The sequence below is a fragment of the Lathyrus oleraceus genome, chromosome 3 (genome assembly GCF_024323335.1).
Source record: "Lathyrus oleraceus cultivar Zhongwan6 chromosome 3, CAAS_Psat_ZW6_1.0, whole genome shotgun sequence".
NCBI classification, from domain to species: Eukaryota; Viridiplantae; Streptophyta; class Magnoliopsida; order Fabales; family Fabaceae; genus Lathyrus; species Lathyrus oleraceus.
The window spans coordinates 169,644,677-169,664,713 of record NC_066581.1 but is presented as its reverse complement, the minus strand read 5'-3'; the positions used below and the strand labels follow the sequence as shown (position 1 = coordinate 169,664,713).

The following is a 20,037-nucleotide window of genomic DNA, read 5'->3' as shown; positions in this document are numbered from 1 at the left end:
CCGTCGGGTTAAACTATGTGAATTGCAGATCAATAAAACAAACAACTATAAGTCCGATCTCAAAATTATTCATCCGCTAACTCTACGTGCAATTGAAAATCGATTTAACCAATAATGTCTATAAAACTGAAATTTTATTCTAAGCAAAATAAAATAAAGCTAGATGCATGAAAGTTTGAAATGTCCCGACAAAATTGGGGTATGACACCAGCATAGACGTGTGAAATGTCTTTCGTATTCTAAAATAAAAATAATTAATATATTTTTTCTTGTAAATCAAATAGAGAATTCATTGGAGTTCTATCAAGAGCATAACTCTCACAACTCATAGTTCTTCAAGGACAACTCACACCTAGTGAAATTAACGATAATAATGAAAATTATAAATATTACAAGAAATAAAATAACAAGTAAATAAAAGCGATGACAAAGATAAATAAAGAACAAGATAAAAATGCAAAAATTAAAAGAACAAAAATAAGAACTTTACTCGAAACTTGAAGAAATAACAAAAGTTTGGAATGTTTTAGGGAAAGATGGTGTAAATTGATATGTCAATCGGTCTCATTTAATCCATAACAAGCCTTTTGCATACCGAGAGAGGCATTAGGCTTATACAAACCCCCAATTCACAAAGTGCCCTTTCAAAATTCATGTTGCTTATAGAATAGGGAATTGAAAAACTTTCTGGATCATTAAGCTTAGTAGGCAGTATATTTTGGATCACCACACTACTATCAACAGTCATGGCTATGTTTTCGTTCCCTTATAAAATTCTTTTGTTAGCCAGAATTTCTTTTAGAAACTTGACATATGCGGGAATGTGGGTCACAACTTTGGCAAAAGGCACACCGAGATGGACTTTTATTAAAAGTTCTAAATACTTTTTAAATTGCTCTTCGACCTTAGGCTTCAAAAATTTCTATGGAAAATGGATAGGTGGCTTATAGGGAGGAGGGGCAACATAAGGCACTTTCTCTTCTATCTCTTCGACTACCTCATTTTCAGGTGGTGTCGATATTTTTTTCTCAATTCCAATATTTTTCTCACCGTTACTTTTCTCTCCCTCTTTAGGACTCTCGATATCTTTCTCCCTTCTGTTTATTATCGTGTTCACACATCCCTCAAGATCGAGGTCTGGAAGGATACGTTCCAACTGGGAGATTTGAGTCTTCAAAGTGTTGCTTTGAGTAGCGAGGGACTCAACCATAGACATTAGTTACTCAAGAGTTTCACTAATACATATATTTTATTCTATATGATTTCCATTTTGAAGTTAAATAATAAAAAAGTCTTGGAAAATTCATGAAAAACTCAAGAAACAAAAGGAAAATTATGCATTATTCCTTAAATTCAATACTTGTTTTTTCAACACTTTCCAACCTTGGTTCATGCCAAAAAGTCAGAATTGGATCACTAAGTTTACACCATTCAAAAGTGCTTCTTTTCAGCACAAAATCACTTCTCAAAATCGCTTAACATCATGGGATAATTCACCAAAAATTCAAGGCAAAAGTGGTAAAAAAATTAAAGGCAAAAACATTCAAAAATTCCAAGTTTCATGCATAATTACAAGTGACCTTTTGCCTTACATTCCAACTTGGGACTTTTGTAAAATCCAAGCACCATTTCTCTCTAACAACCTATACATCCATAAACCCTCAATTACACAATTAACCCTTAACTACCCTAACTACATAACTAACACAAATGCTACCAAACCAACACAAATCCCAACATCCATTTTCAATCAAATTTCCATTCAATCCTAATCATTCTTAACAATTAATCCAATGATTGAAATTAATGATCCACAACTAAAGCTTAAATTAATTTCCAACCATTGATAAAACTCTTACTTGTATCACAATCCAATGATGCTCATTCATTTACAAACCCTATATAAACATGTCATTTCTCACAATTTTGAACTAACAAACCTAACTAGAAGAAAACTGATATTAACTCATATTTAACCCCTTTAATCATTTTCCATCATTTTTTCTCAAGTTCTCTCATAATTCTCTATTTTCTTCATTCTCTCACCATCACCAAAGTTCATATTCATCACCATTTAGAACTTCACGTTGAAGCTCTAAATTTTGTGGAACTTAACCACAATCCAAGTTCAACAAACCATCAATCAAGTTTCAACAATTCACACATTATCATTAACAATCATCATTCAAAGTTCATCAAGATTCAAACATGTTCATTAATATTATATATTCAAGATTCATCTTCTACATTCATCATTTATATTCAACCATAATTATCAAGCAAATATTAATTGGAATAAAGAAGCTTACTTTAAAGTTTTTTCAGTTTCTCTTCGGTAAATTCGTCGGTGATTCTCAATGCTAATCGGGGCAAGCCTCCGTTCCGTCGACAAAATATTTCACATATCTTTTTTGCATTTTTACATTACCGCTTCCGAATTGGTTGAAACCTATCGTGCACCTTGCATACAATAGCGAAATCTATATTTTTCTACAATTCCATCAATAAATTCTCATCTCATTTATCATTATAGAATTATATGTTTGTTGTTTGTTGTTAGTTGTCCAAAAATAATATTTTTTTTTACCATGCGTTATATTTTATTATTTATTTTACTCACTTTTACAATTATTATTATTTTACTCTCTTTTACAATTATTATTATTTTATTTAATATTACTTAAATTCTACATGCCATGTTACTACTTTGACAATTTTACTCTCTTTTACAATTATTATTATTTTATTTAATATAACTTAAATTCCACGTGCCATGTTACTACTATAGCACATTTTGTATTGTTACTACTATAACAATTCCTTTATTGTTGCTGCTATAATAAGTCTTTTAATTTTGTTGCTATACCAATGTTTACATGTTACTATTATCCACTGCTATGTTGATTTTATGCTTCTCTATTTTTCTATCATTATTATACTAGTGTTGTAGGTTGGTTATAGACTTTTAGCATGCTCTTGGTTGGTTACACGTATTGTATAAGTGTCTTTTGCATGCATAACAGTCAGTGTGCTATCGTGTTACACGTATTGTTAACATGTGATTTTTGTTACGCAATATTATTAGTAGTTGTTTGCAATGTATTAATGCTAGTATTGTGCATGTGCTTGAATGTTATCTATTAATGTTTTGTCAATATTATATGACATGATGTATGTTACAATATATTCACATTACTGCTATTATGCTTAGTTACTCCAAGTATTCCCACTTTTTTTTTTCTATTATACTTATTATCATTTTTTTCTCTACTCCCTTTTGTTATTAATTGATAATACCATATGGCATTAATTTTGATTGGCAAATTGACTTTAATGATAAAAATAATTATGACTTGTTCTTTACACTTCCGTGCGTGAAAATAACGCCACTCTTTTTTTAAATATATTTTTATCTTTCATTTTTTTAATTATTATTATTCTAATTTTATTTTATTATTTATAATTCTTATCTATATGTCAATTGTTAATTAGTCATTCGATTAAGTTCTAAAAGTTAATCTTGTGTGCATATTCATAAATCTTATCATTTTTTCATTATTTATTTGAACATAGATTGAGCTAGAACACATTAGTATATCACACCCCACCAATTAACTCTACATGTATGTTTACATCTATGTTGTTTTGTTTCTAATTTTTTACCATCATAAATTAATTAAAAAATTATAGTGAATACCATTAATCTAAATTTTTCTCTTTTTCTTTATCTTTAATTTACAATTCATAATAGCTTATTCTTGATATATATATATAGCTTGACCTAAATATTGCATGCCCCTCTTGACTTAATTTAATAAGTTTATTAAAAGTCATTTTCACTACGCCAAATAAGGGAAAAGAGGACGCTTATTTTGGCCTATAACAGCGCTTTTAAGCGCCCTCTAAAGTGGCGCTGACATAGGTAAAGACAACGCTTTGTTTTCCTGGAGAAAGCGCTGTCTAAAGTGGCCCTTTAAGGGCCACATTATAGTGCGCTTTCAGAAAAAAGCGCCCTCTGGAGTGGTCCATAAAGGGCCACCTTAGAGGGCGCTTTCTGGACAAAGCGCCCTCTAAAGTTGTCAATGTAAAGTGTTTAGAGGGCGCTTTCTGGACAAAGCGTCCTCTAAAGTTGTCAATATAAAGTGTTTAGAGGGCGCTTCCTACAGAAAGTGCCCTCTAAAGTGTTAGTTATTTTAAAAAAAATTGTTTGAAAAACAGTGGATATTTAATTGGGAACCTGTTCGCATGTTGCAAAAGTGTAAAATTCATATTGATTTCATCCTTTAATCCAATGTTATACACCATTAATCCATTGATATATACAACATGAATCCATTTATATACAACATTAATCCTCCATATATACAACATTAATATATGATTCTTTGATCAACAATATACAACAACATATTCATGATTTAGTAAAAGTACAACAACAATATACAACATATATACAACAACAGCATACAACAACAACATTCCATACATATATGTACAACAATATACAACCTAACTATATGATTCTTTGATCAATAATGAATTGACACAATTCATCCTTCATTTCATCCAAATGAGCTCTTGAGTAAGATTTGTATTCCTCAAAGTACTACAATTAAGAGAATAAAACATATTCATGATTTAGTAACAAATTAGATGAAATATCCGATAATATTAAAATAAACCCTAAGTTATTATTCCATACCATTTTTGGGATGTCTATACGATTCAACGCAATGATATCTCTCATAAATCTCAATACAAAAAATCCGCAATCGACCGAATTGTTTTGCTGAGGACATTACACAGAAAAACAAACAATATATATATAGTTAATTTCTTACAAACACTATTATAAGCAAAAAAACAAACACTATTATAAGCAAAAATAAGATACTTAATATATACCTGAACTCTGATCCAGGTAATGTCCTTCCTATTACGATAATTCTTTTTCGATCTAAATTTTAGTATTGCCCTAACAAAGTAAAAACGTATATTGAGATCAATCTGACAGACATAATTAAATATACAAATACACACGAATATTTAGGGGAATTTCACTTACGCGTCAACCGTCTTCTTCATACTCGGATATTTACTCCAATCACCCGATAACGAATCGAGATAATACACCATTAGTCTCGAAAGATCCATAGCAACCAACACCCAGTGACCACTGTAAAATAAAACAAAAATTTAGATGCATGAAAATTTTCTACGTAAAAGATATACATAGATTAGAATGAAATTATTAGAAAGAAAATCTAACCCGTTGCCAGAATTAAACGGTAAAAAATACAAACTGGGTGTAGTATTATCGCCGGCCGCCATGAATCTATCGACTAGTTCATTCTTTACGGATGTTGGATTTTTCGTTATAAACGTTGTGTTGATACGGGAAGCAGCAATAAAATTGAATCGGTTACACAATTCAGTTCCCCGCATCAATGTTACATACATATACCTTAAATAGAAACATAATAAATATTAGACTACTCATTGAAATGTGTAAATAAATTGTTCAACTAAGTAAATAATAGATTGATCGGAGTACCATATGTATGTATGAATGACAGCGATGCCCAATTCTTCGTGTTCAAAAAGTTGTTGCATGTCCTCCTTTGCAATTATTTCGGAATGAGCAATTCCGAAAACACCTTCATCAAAATCTACACTACGGATGGCGCCGTGCATAATATCGGACTCTTCCACCATTTTCTCAAGACGCATCATAATTTGAGATTTTGTCCCGGACGTCGTTGGAATATCCTTACCAGCTTTTTTCAACTTTCGACCGGGAACCTAAAAATTCATATAAATTAAATCATGACTTTTTGTAATGCAACAGAATCGTTGCGTATATAATTCAATGGGTATATATATTTGTACCTCTTTTTGAGATGCAACCGACTCGATGCGTCTTGAAATCCCTTTACCAGCTTTATGTGTGGGTCTTGTAGGAGTCTAACATTACCATGTAATAAGGATTGAATAAATATCATAATTGTAGCTGAATTGAAATGTGAATACTAAATATTCATAATCATTTAGAACATATATACCTCGGCATCTGGGAAAATTAGATCTGACGGCCATCCAACAAAGGATCCGACTGCATCTCGCATCAACGTTGTCTCTGAAACAACGTCAGGTAATGGTAGAAGCGCGTCGGTATCTAATACAAGGTCAACCGAAACTTTCATATATCCCACCGAGAGGGGATTATGGTGAAGTAATTCACCCGAAGTGTTGTGCACTTTTCCCTTGCCAACCATGCGATAAGTTGGTGACGATAGATACAGCTGACAAGGTGTAATGCCCTAAACCAATAATAAATGTTATTGTTAACGTGTATATGTGTCAAGTAAAAAAGTGCTATTTTAATTTCATAATAACATATATAATTACCTCGGGAAATTTCGGTTGACAATTGATACTAGCTCGGTCACTAGTATCTTTTGCCTCGGAACCGCACCTTTCCTCTCTATACCTTGCATTCTCCTTTTGCAGTTTGAGTACTTGTGCCCTTAACTCCGCCAAGGTCTCCATCACCTCTTTGTTGGTAGGATTTTTTGTTTTTGGTTTTTTATAAAATGACGACGGAGTCACACCAAAACCCTTACCCCTCACACGACCGGAATACTCAGGAACATTTAGTACTCGACTAAGTACGCTCCTGCAATCCTGGACCTCGGTTGAAGGTAAGGTTTGGGATAAAGTCTCCTGAAATATTATTAGAGGAGATTAAAAATGAATTATATGTCTAACAAAATTTTCGATATAATTAAAGAAATAATGTTTCATATACTTACACATTCGTCATAAACATTTTGAACTGCTTCAATGACAGCCCCATCCTTCCCAACCCGAGCAGCCTTCCACAATACGTGCTTCGGAAGAGATGTTGCGTCACTTTTCTCCTCGGCTAGCTACAAATTGAATCAGATTATAAGATCATCAATTATAACATATTGTGACAATGTATAAGCTCATAGCATTTGAATATACTCACAATTCTTTGTTGTAACCGTGCATATCCCGTACGCCCTTTTTTGTACGGATACACGGGTTTTGATGCCCTTTTCCGATTTTTGTCGCTTACTTCCTGGATAAAAAAGTTTAAGGCATATTAGAACCAAGTAACTTAACAATTGTATAATACCATAATTAATAGACATTACATGGAATTTTTCGTTTCTTCGTTTGGCGACAAAGTTATCCCATTCTTTGGCTGAAATAATCTCCGCATACTTCATTGGCCGTTCTGCTTCAACAAAGTTTCCTTCCTCATCCTTGAGAAATTTGTTGGACAAAAAGGATCGAAATCCTCAGAGTCTTTTTCCGGCCAATTGAATACAATATTTTTGCCGGCTTTCATCGATGTGAAAGGATCTCTAAAAAACATACAAATGGAGTGTGTTATTATAAGTAATATTATAACAATATATGGTCAACAAATAGTCAACAAAAAAAACATATAATAATATATGGTAAGTACCTGTATCTCGGACCATATTTTTTCTTTGCCAACCTTCAATTCCGGACTTCTCCAATTATCACATGTAATCGGAATATGTTGTCGAACAAGGGAACCAATGTAACTTGCCAACATTGAACCGTTAGGCTCAATTAGTTGGTCTTCAGCACTCCAATGTACTTCGAATTTTTCACCCTTGTCTCTTGCACGAATGATTGACTTCATAACAGTCAATCCTCGTTTGATTTCTTTTTCAACATTGTTACGTGATCCACTCGCGTCATGGGTATCGTCTTGGTTAGCCATTTTATCTGTAATATAGAAATGATTCAATAAGACCCAAGTAAGACAATGACCATATTCGTGAAGCTACACAAAAAACACATTCATATACCTTCCATTTCTCTCATGTTACAACAATCTAAACTCTCTCTTTTTTTCATCATTATTGAATACAAACTCACACACACCTACTGCATACAAAAGACCAATGCAAACTTATGGTGTTTGGAACATGAACAAACTTGCATCCATAATCATCAAACTTCCAAGCACAAGCTCAAACACACTCCAAATGACATCAGTTTTCAATCAGAAATAAAAAACCTTACAACAAGGTGCTCATGAACACCATATAGTGCTCGTTTGCCCTAAACAACATTAATCAACATAATGCACAAAATGTAAAACTCAGTTTAGAAAATGCCCTAATCAAACACCTGAAGAAAGTGAACGGTAACGATGGAGAAGAGAAATACCTTCAAGGTGACGGTAACGATGGAGAAGAAAGTGAACAGCGACGGTGGACGCAGATAACTCAGTGAACGTGAACGCAGCAGCAGAAAAAGGCGACGACGACGACGACGGTGAGGGAGGGAGAACGAACGGAGGACGAGAGTAATCACAGTAGAGAGTAATCGCAGTAGAGAGAAAACCCAGTTACGTAAACGAAATAGCATATAGAGAGGGAAAATAAAGAGACATGCAGTATATATGTTATAATTTTAATGTTTAATAAAGGGGACCTTAGAGGGCGCTTGTGTAAAAAAAGCGGCCTCTAAAGGGGGCCTAAGAGGGCGCTTCTAAAAGCGCTCTCTAAGGCTTTCCAAAAACGCTTTATAAACTGGAAATGTACATGGACTTAGAGAGCACTTTTTTAAAAGCGCCCTCTAAGGGTACCCTTAGAGGGCGCTTTCATAAACGCGCCCTCTATTGGTGTCCCTCCATTTCCTCATTATTTTTTCGCTTCACTTTAGAGGGCGATTTGTTACAAAAGCGCCCTCTAAAGTGCGCTGTCTATTCCTCCTTATTTTTCTCTTCACTTTAGAGTGTGCTTCTTTAAAAAAACGCTCTCTAAGGCTTTCCAAAAACGCTTTATAAACTGGAAATGTACATGGACTTAGAGAGCGCTTTTTTAAAAGCGCCCTCTAAGGGTACCCTTAGAGGGCGCTTTCATAAACGCGCCCTCTATTGGTGTCCCTCCATTTCCTCATTATTTTTTCGCTTCACTTTAGAGGGCGCTTTATTACAAAAGCGCCCTCTAAAGTGCGCTGTCTATTCCTCCTTATTTTTCTCTTCACTTTAGAGTGCGCTTCTTTAAGAAAGCGCCCTCTAAGGTGCGCTGTCTATTCCAGTTTTTGGCGTAGTGTTTAGTCGATTAATTAAATTTAGATACCTCTTTAACCATGTAAATTGATTAATCCTTTTGATTAATTAGTTACATGATCAAAACCGTAAAAATAGGTGAGCATCAAGACATGATTGTACTAAGCTTCATTCCATTCTTTCAAAAACATCTTCTCTCATTCCCATATAACAAAAACTTATTTTCTTATTCAACTTCAAAAACCTTAACCATTCTGATATGAATTGTGTGCCACGATTCTTAAGAAGTGAATAAGCAATGAGAGGGAGTATTCTTATTCTTGTTATGAATACTTTCTGATATGGGATGCTTGACCCAGTTGTTCAAAGTATTCACCTCCACTCATAGATTTTAGTGAAATTCAAATAAAAAAAACTTTCAACTTTCATCCTTAGGCCAATAATTCCACAACCACTCAACAATATCATCCTCTTTGGATTAAACACATTACTCTTTGGATACCCATACAACTCCTAAGGGTAATCACCTTCTCTTAGTTACTCACCTCCTTCACGGGTTAACCACCTTTTCTTGGTTAAACACTCATCTTTGAACCATACATTTCTCCTCAGGTTAATCACTTTCTCATGGTTAAAACTCTTTTCATGCATGTTTGCCTTGTGAGACCCATGCTTAGGAAAACCCTTTATTTCATGCATGTTTTCCTTGGCAGACCCACTGCTTAGGAAAACTCTCATCTCTTGCATGCCTGCCTTGTGACTCCAGGTGCTTAGGCAAGGCACCTATTGCATGTCTACCTTGTCAGATCCAGTGCTTAGGCAAACCCCCTTTTGTAGGTCTTAACCCTCGGATCTAGGCAAAACCCTACCATCCTGCATTGGTTAATCATCATTTATTGGTTAAATACCACACTCCTGGTTCAAAAACCACTATATGGGTTCAAACAACACAATCTTGGTTCAAATAACACCTTCACCACTCCATAAACCTTTTCAATTCAATTCCTAAATAACTTTCTTTTTATAAAAGAACTGTTATAATATATTCCTTAGTAGTCAGACTAAAAGCTTAAAGCATCAGAACAAAGATCGAACCACCTAACGTCAAAGCACTTCCAAATACGATTATAACAACATTCCTTAAAATCAACCCAAAAATACGTAGTTTTCTACCACAAACTACAGAGCTATGATTTTATCATTTCACTCTGAGAATACGTAGGCACGAGAGTTTGAATCCTTGGCGAGCACATTAATTAATAAATTATCTTTCCCCATTATTAAAACCAATCGTAAGTAACATTTAGATAGTAACATCCATACGTGCAAAGAACAATCAAATCGGTTCCCGTTGAATACAAGTATACGATGCGCTCGGGTATTTTTCACGGTGCGAAAACCTTGTTGTAGAAGGCGCCTCGTTAATCTAAAATAAAACTAACTAATACATATTTTCATTAGGGTTCTATCAAGAGCATAACTCTCACAACCCCTAGTCCTTCAGGGACTACTCACACATTATAAAATTAATGATAACAATGGAAATTATAAATAGTTCAAGAAATAAAATAACAAGTAAATAAAAGCAATGACAAAGCTAAATAAAGAACAAGATAAAAATGTAGAATTTAAAAGAAAAAAAAAGAACTTTATTAGAAAATTGAGGAAGTTTTACAAATGTTTACAATGTTGTAGTGAAATATGGTGTAAAGTGATGAAGCTTAAGCCCCTTTTTATACTGATCCTATGACTAAATCATCAATTACTAGCACTAAATTTGAGCAAACCGATCACTATTTTCTTAGCCATGAAGTTTTGGAGGTTATGAATACTGAAAAGTCACAAAAGGGTACTTCTGGAATTACAAAGGTAAAATACACACACACAATAAAAACCTTTGATAAGCCTATCTTATTTTGTTAAAACCACCTGTAAATATTTTTATGGTCTAGAAAACTAATTAAGGGATTGTCTAATAAATTGGAGGGATTTTTACAAATGGATAGTTGATTAGCCCTAAAGCTCTAATCAATTATTTTTTGTTTATAGTGTCTACAATTGATTTGGATAGTCTCTTGATGATTGGTAACCTCTAAATATAAAAACATATCATTTGTGGCTTGAACAATCGATTATTCATAAGTAATAATCGATTGGCATAAGGTTATGGAAGTTAATTTGCCCATGGTCTGTTTCAAAATTTAAACCACATTTTATCCTATAAATAAAGAGTTTCTCTATGATTTTCAAATGACTTAGAAAACAATCCTTGATCATACTTTCTCACTCTCTCATCATTTTCTGTAAATCTTTCGTTTTCTCAGTTATATTTTTCCGTTAGTGCTCTGAGAGTGGTCTTGTGCTTACCGAGGATCATTGTTCTAGGTGAGGACATTATTGTAATTTACTAAGAGTGTATTATCTCTTGAGTAAATAAATTTTATGTAAGAATTTGTTTGGTTTCAGCTAAACTAGTAAAATCTCTTGTTTGATTTTGGAATTGTCTTAGGAAGTCTTCGTCTGGTTCGTGAGTTTCACATGTAGAAAAATCTCTATTTTGGTTCATGAAGATCAAATAGTAAAATATCCACAACAGTTCCTGAGCTTATCCTAGTGTAAACACTTTGTCGATTAAAAATTAGCTTGTATAAAATCTCATCTTGGTTCCTAGGTTCAATATGATGTAATAGCCCTGTTGATTGGAGATTAGCCTGTGTAAAATCTCATCTTAGTTCGGAGGTCAACCCGTGTAAGATCCTAGTTCCATTTGGAGTATAACAAGTATATAACTTCATCTCAATTTGGAGGGAACTAGTGTAAAACTCCATCTTGGTTCGAGACCATCCCATGCAAAATCTCTGTTTGGTTTGGAGGATAACCACTTTAAACTCGGTTTGTTGTTTGATTGTAAGTCAGTCATTGTAAAACTTCAAATCCTTGTAAAAGGAGGTTTGTGGGCATATCATATTGAAAACTCTCAAGATGATGGAAAATCTCAAAGTGATGGACAATCTCAAGAAGAATTCTTGAGGATAGGAGTAGGCCATGTGATTGGGCCGAATCTGTATAAATATATGGTATTTTTATCTTTCTCTTATCTCTTTTATTTTATTTTATTTCAAATGGTTTTTCATCTATCTCTTTATTCTACTGCATATTTACTAGTTTGTTTTACAAATATTTTCAAACTTTGGTTTTCCTTCTATATCTTTATTCCAATACCCATTTACGAGTTTGTTTTACAAATGTTTTCAAACTCTGATTTTACTAAATATTTTGTTTCAACCAATATTTTTCAAACCTCCACAATTCACACCCTCTTGTGTATGAAGTCACATGTCCAATAGACCATACAATATAAGACTTCTTCAAAAATCATGGATTACCGCCTTATCTGAATAAAACTAACATCAACCAAGCTACCAGTTCCCTTAACACACCAAAACATATCCTTCCAGACAATACTAATGATCCTCGAACTAAACAAGATAATAACTTTTTTTGCTGCTAAAAAACACAAAGCACTTTTGGCTCTGCTCCAACAACCTTTACTAAGTCCTCCCAACATTAACCACTTCCACATATCTCTTAACAACTATCGAGGTACTCTTCATCAACCTTTTTTTAAAATCAAACAAATACTTGGATTTTGGACACAAGGGGCTACATATCATAGGTTCCATTGTCTCTAATGTTTTTAGCAATATTAAGATTATCCCTATTGTATCCATTAAATTATCCATGGTGCCACTATCAACACATTTAAGTCTGTCATTGAGAATTTCACCCAAGATTTATGTCTCACTGAAGTTGAATTTTACACTAATCTCATATTTGTCCATAAACTTTCTAGATCCCTTAATTTCACTATCATTTTTAACTATGATAAATGCCTTATATGGGAAACCGTACCCCGAAGATGATTGGTGTAACTACGCTACACCAAGGGCTATATTCCTCATTGATCCCCATCACCCTGTTCGTTCCCTTGATTGTCCCCTGGATATTTATAGCCCCCAAACTGTTTTAATAGCATTACTTTCTCTACAAACTGTTTTAATTTAATACACATGGACATTTGAGGACCTTTTTCCAACCCTTCTATGTTGGGACATAGGCCTTTTTTTTACTGTGGTGGATTATCACAACCGTTTTTTATGGACTTACTTAATGAGCTTAAATTTAAAGTTTCTACTCTTGCAAAAAAATTTATCACTCTTAATTCAACACAATTTTGTAAAACTGTCGAGGTCATAAGGACTAATAGTTGTTTTAAATTCAAAATTAAAGACTTTTATATGAAATATGAGATTATTCATCAGACTTTTTGCATTGGCACACCTAAAAAATGGTATTGTTGAGCGTAAATATCAACATCTTTTAGGGGTTACTAGTGCCCTTCTTTTTCAAGCTCAATCATCTATTTTTTTGTCCATATGCTTTATCTTACACTGTTTTTTTAATATATAAACTTCCTTGTAAATTTTTAGTCTATAAAACTTTTGAAAGGGAGAAAGCTCACTTGATTGCAAAGAGTTTTAATCAAACTGATGGCATACATTATTTGAAAACTTTTAACCAATTGTTAAAATGACCACTAATTTGGGTTTTATTCAATTCAAATCTAATTATTCTTTATTGATTAAGAATGACAATAATTATTTCATTGATTTCCTTGTATATGTTGATGATTTAATGCTCAAAGGTAATAACTTGAATGAATTTCATAACTTAGAGCCCTTCACACCCAATTCAACATCAAAGACCTTAGTACTCTTAAATATTTCTCGGGATTTGAAATTGCGAGATCTTCGGCTGACATTTCTCGTTGCCAAAGAAAATAAAACCTTGATCTTCTTCAAAATACTAGTCTTATTCGTGTTAAACCAACTTCAACACCTATGGAACCTAATCACAACCCACACACTAAGTCATCCAAACCTCCCAAAAATCTTACTTCCTTCAGAAGACTAATAGATAAACTTATTTATTTAACATATAGTATACATGCAATTAGTTATTCGTTTTATACGTTAAACCATCATCTATCTTAACCCACGTATGTTCAATTCCAAACAGCCTTAAAGATTCTTTGGTTCATCAAACAAGTACAAATACAAGGCCTTTTATTCAAGTCAAATTCTAACCACACCCTCACAGATTTCACTGATTCAAACTGGGGATCATGTCATATCATTGGACAATCCACAACATGCTTCTATTTTTATTTGGGAAGTTATATCATCTGCTTGAAAGCAAGAAACGACCATTTATTTCAAGATCTTATTCGGAAGCTGAATACCGAACCCTTGTCAACACCACATGTGAAGTACATTACCTTTTATATCTTCTCCATGACCTAAGTATTCAATATTCGCAACCATTAGAAATCTTCTACGACAGCAATTAAACCATTCACATTGCTAACCACCTAATCTTTCATGAGCCACGAAATATATAGAAATGAATTGCCACATTGTTCAGGATATAGTTAAATCAAAAGTAATCCATTTAATGCCTATTCATTCATCACACCAAATGGCTGACATTTCACAAAAACTCTCCACCTTGGACCATTTACCGCTATTTCAAGCAAACTTAAGATGCATAATATACACACCTGTTGAAATACACTAACTCGGGTCTGCTATTATAGGTATGTTATGTATTTCAATAGTTAGTTATTTCTATTATTAACTACCACTATTTTTGTGGAAGTTAGTTTTAACTTTATTTGTATAAATAATCAATCTCATCTTAGAATGAGGTTAAATTAAATATATCAATTTTTATTTTTTTCATTCATTTTATTCTTTCTGGTTTTAACTATTTTTTACATTGTCTAATGCACATCTCTTATAAAAAATAAAAATGAATTTTAATTAAAATAATAAAAGTAAGAAAAAACTATTTGAAATAGAGTGAAAAATAAATAACATAGTTAGTAAAAAATACTATAAATTCATAATAAAAGACAAATAATAAATAAAGTTATTTGTGTTCCTAAAGAGACTCTAAGTGATAACAAAACTAAATCATATCAGTTATTTTTTATTGGTTTGAACTTTCTCTCTCTTGGATATCGAATCAAACCCATTAAAATTATGGAGGCGTTCAAAGCACGTGGTGTGCTGAAAAATACAATAACAAATAATCATTTAGATATTGCACGAAAGTAAGAATATTCATATAATATTATTCACTTTCTAAATTTGAATGATGAACAGATTCTTTTTGAGGACCCAAGTAGTCATTAGCTTTAGTTGTTAAACACATATATTAATTTGCAATGTTAATTAATCTTTAAATGTACTATATATTAAAGTATTTGAACAAATTTACAATTGATAGTACTTCCATCTTTAAGACTTTATAAATTAATTATGAGAATTTAAAAAATTGATTAAAATATTAAATTTGATGAAAATTTTATAATAATTTAAAAAATGTCTTTAAAAGAGAAAAATATTTAATGTTTGTATAAAAATATTTGATGCAAATGATATAATATAATTAGAGATATATAAGTAAAAAAATCAAAAATACACTCAAATGAAAAATTAATTTTACAAAAAAAAAGTGTTGGAACAAAACTAGCTTGAACAACAAGCAATCTTTACTCTATTGAGTGAGTAACCTTCACGCCACTTTTCACTCAAGTGATACATACACAAGGTTTAAAAGATTCAAGCTTGTTCCTCATACTTTAGAATTGAAAAGTAGAAAAAGATAAAGATTTGAATAGAGAGAGGGATGAGGAAGAAGAAGAGAATTTGTTATTGTCGTATTGTTCAATTACAATGAGGGGTGATATTTATATATACATTAACCACCCAAATCAAGTCTTAAAAACAAAATGTCTAAAAATGTCTAATATACCCCCCAATTATATGATATACCCACCCATGTATATGATATACCCACCCGGATATATCCTTACCAGCCAAGTATTTTTCTAGCAAACTTTCAAAACTGAATTCTGTTGCATAACAAAATTTTAACCACAAACCAACTTTTTACATGATTTCTAAGTAACATAAATTGTCCCTAGGAATTACACTTTCAACACGCCACCCAATTCATTGTGTCTAGACTTTCTACATTCGTCATGTTACTCAAACTTTTTAACAGATCAACTGGCACAACTTTGGTCATGATGTCATCTATTTGATTTTCACTTCTGCAATCCTCCAAGTGTAGCTTACCATTTGTTACTTGTTCTATAAGATAGTAGAATCTCATCTTAATGTGTTTGCTTCTTCCATTTACTGTCGGGTTCTTGGCCAAGTTGATATCAAACATGTTGTCAATTCTCATATTCATTACTCCATGGTTCTTTCCTTCAATCTCATCAATTAGATTCATCATCCTTGTTGTTTGACATGTACAGATAGAAACATCTATATATTATCCTTCACATGATGATAATGCGACAACCAATTATTTTCTTCAGCTTCAAGCAACTGGTGCACCACCTAACATGAACACATAACATGTTGTTGATTTATTATCCTCAGTATCACCACACCAACTTGAGTTAGCGTATTCCACAAGTCTACATTCCTTTCTTTGATCTGTTGCAGGAAACACAATTCCGTAATCTAGTGTTCCTTTAAGATACCTTAATATCCTCTTGGTGGCTGCAAGATGTGACAACTTTGGCTTGTGCATAAATCTACCACCATGCCTATAATGTAAGTTAGATCAGGCTTTGTGTGACAAACTTATCTCAATGATCTAATAAGTCTTATATATTGTGTTAGATCAACATCATCTTCATTTGAATCTTGCGTCAATTGTAGTCTTAGTTCAACTGGTGTTGATGTAGAATTGTAGTTTTCCATCTCAAATCTCTTGAGTATCTCCTTAAAATATCTTCTTTGGGGCCTGATCAAACCTCTACTACAATTGCAGAATTAAATTCTAAATAAGTATGAGATATTGATCAGACATTTTGTAGTGGGGTATTCGTTACCTTTAGATTTATTGACTAAATCAAAAGTAAATCATACAATTCGAGTCGCCACCGCACTTCTATTTATCCAAAGGAAAGGTTAGAAAACGAACAAAAATCGAGAAGTTTTATCAAATCAAAAACTAATAAAAATGTCAGAGATCTGGGTAAGGGGGTTGGTTATGAAATGGGAAGGTTTTAAGCCCCCAAAACATCCTTAGTACTCTAAGGGAGCCCTTTTTGCAAGTGTGTATTGTAGGTTGGTATTTGTGAAAATATTTGTGCAAACAAGATTGGGGAGATGAGAAGAGAATATACATATTATTTACAATTTTGTTGTTTGAATGGATAAACTCATTGCCTACGTACCATCACAAAGGTAGGATCAAAACCTCGTAGTTCGGGGTAAAAATATCAAAAGATTGGTGAATTGATTTGATCAAAAGCCTTAAGGTCTTTTGTTATCAAAGGGAGAAAACTCAACCTAAACCAACAATCCACCATGTGAGGAGAGCTTCAACATACTAGTGAGGGATCCACCCTATAATAAGTATGGAAGAAATAGCATTGAGTAGTATCGTTCTGGATTTGTGATGGTTTTTGAATTCTCGCTTCTGATCATCTGACATTCTGCTTCTGAGAATAGTAACGCCAGCGTCTGTCACAGGTGGTATGTAGCCAATTGTGACAATATCCCATAGATCAGCGTCGTAGCCCAGAAAGAAACTTTCAATTCTGTCTTTCCAATAATCAAAATTTTCTCCATCAAAGATTGGAGGTTTAGCATTGTAACTATCTCTTTCATTGGTGTTGGTCATAGTTTTTCTCACGCTGGATCTCTCTACACTTTTAAGTGTTAGATTAGAAAATCAATAACAGAGTCATAACTCTGATACCAATTGAAAATTGAGAAAAATAAGAAAGGGGGTTTGAATTGTTTTTGAAATAAAAAACTTTATCAAAAATCAGACACACATAGAATAAAAAGGAAATGACACAGAATTTTATACTGGTTCTCTTGAAATTCAAAGTTACTCCAGTCCACCCGGCCAAGGTGATTTCTCCTTCAAAAAGGACTTAATCCACTAATCTTGAAAGATTACACAACCAAACGTCTAAGAGAATAATCTCTCAGCCCTCTTAAGTATTCAGACTGCGCATAGTCACTTGAGGAAGTAGTTCAAGCAAGAGTAAATTGTAATGTAAAGTGCTTCTAACAGAAAGCAAATATTACAGAATTATAAGAGCAATATCTTTTCACGTAAGAGCAACAGCTCGTGAAAAAATGAGAGAGGATGAATGAGATTTCTTGTGTGTCTCAGGTGTATTCTCTTGTGAAGTATTTCGTTCTTTATATAGTCATTGTGAAGGACTGTTGGAGTGATGACAGAATCTTGGTCATTGAAGAACGATTAATGTCATTACTCTCCTTGTTTCTTTCTAAAACAGTTTTGCACGCCTCATTTTTCCCTTCTTGAAATACTTTCTTTCCATATTAAGATTCTTTTCGGTTACGCGTTCTGGATTGGTGAGTCTACTTTGGAGTCTTGATATATCATAGTTTGTCTTCAGAGGATGATTATGTATAACCCCATCAGAGCTTCACAATGCTCTAGACTTATTTAGTATCAGAGTCTGGATTTAGTAGTCGTTTATCGGAGATTCTGACTTCTTAATGTTGCGCTGGTATCTGCGTTGATCAGAATCAGAACCTTCTGGACGCATCCTTTCTGAGTGGCATCTGATCATCAAATATTTTATATCTAATGTAATTTTCTATCTGATGTATGGTCAGAGTCCTGCATAAATGGTCAGAGTCCTGCACACTAAGAAAAAATCTCGTTAGAGTACCATTTTTGTTTCATCCTTTGTTATCATCAAAATCTTAGAGATATATTGTAGAACCAACTTTGTTCTTACAATAAGGGCTAATCGATTATCCAATTGTAAAAAGTCCTCAATTTGATTTGATAATCCTGTACTCAGTTAGCTAGGCATTAAAAACATTTTCAGGTGGTTTTCAAAAATAAATAGAGGCTTTTCAAATATTTTTAGTGTATGTGTGTGTGTGTGTGTGTGTGTGTGTGTGTGTGTGTGTGTGTGTGTGTGTGTGTGTGTGTGTGTGTGATTTTTCCATAATATTTCTAGAAGTACCCTTGTGCCTTTAAAAGACACTGGCAATTCAAACGGACACAACCAAATAAAGTTTCATACTTCCTCTCTTTTATAGCTCTGAAGCTTCAATTCTTGGTATTATCATCTTTGACTTTAGCATCACACAAGAATATCTAGTATTCTAGCTTGATAAGGCTTGAGAGAGAAAAATTATTGATGGACCTTGAAACATAAGTCTTCACTTGAATGTCATTTGACCACGGTGTTGACTTAATTCAAGAGAATAACTTGATAAAACTTCTTGATCATCTTTGACCGTTTAAGATACCTTCAATATATAAGGACTTCACTATATATCGGTTGATATTAGGTGTTGTCATCATCAAAACCAAAACCACCAATTGGTTGATTGCAACTTTGCTATCAACAATCTTCACCGCCTTTGGACCATCTTGATAATACCTCAAGCATATAGATCCATATGCTCCCCATTTGTTATGATGATAATGCATCTCTCTGGTTGGTGGTAAAAGAGAAAACAAACAAATGAATTTTGGAGTGATTAAACTCCCCTTCACATGAGTAGAGAGTGTACTATACTACCCTTAAAATTATACGTCTACCCTTTTGGCATAATAAAAAAGGTGGGGAAAATATGCTTGAAAGGGGTGATAAACATGAAAGCACATAATTCACATAGATCAAGAAAGTTGTACTAACGAAAGGGGTAATCAAAATGAGTACAAGGAAAGGAAACAACATGGAGAGAAAATAACAAAAGCAAAGAGAAAACAACTAAAGCAAGCAACAAGAAAAACATAATCCATCTCTTCATCATCGTTAAACCTGCTAGGAGATCCAATTCCGGTTGTTGTGAGCTTGCAAG

At 33.2% G+C, this 20,037-nt stretch overlaps 1 protein-coding gene across 1 annotated transcript; it reads right to left on the bottom strand.

Moving 5' to 3' along the window:
• Window positions 1-5,314: 5,314 nt before the first annotated feature.
• On the bottom strand, window positions 5,315-6,204 carry LOC127129024 (uncharacterized). Its single transcript, XM_051058354.1, has 3 exons — window positions 6,063-6,204; window positions 5,890-5,964; window positions 5,315-5,802 (listed from the first exon to the last, which is right to left on the bottom strand). The coding sequence occupies exons 1-3, from the start codon at window positions 6,201-6,203 to the stop codon at window positions 5,497-5,499; spliced, it is 522 nt and encodes a 173-aa protein (XP_050914311.1). The 5' UTR covers window position 6,204; the 3' UTR covers window positions 5,315-5,496.
• Window positions 6,205-20,037: the final 13,833 nt, after the last annotated feature.

Bases quoted from the DNA above. Each gene is read 5' to 3' on its own strand.
- LOC127129024 (XM_051058354.1), bottom strand. From the start codon at position 6,203: ATGAAAGTTTCGGTTGACCTTGTATTAGATACCGACGCGCTTCTACCA. The intron at 5,965-6,062 runs GTATATATGTTC...TGGTAATGTTAG, and splicing joins TAATTTTCCCAGATGCCGAG to ACTCCTACAAGACCCACACA. The intron at 5,803-5,889 runs GTACAAATATAT...ATGAATTTTTAG, and splicing joins CGGTTGCATCTCAAAAAGAG to GTTCCCGGTCGAAAGTTGAA.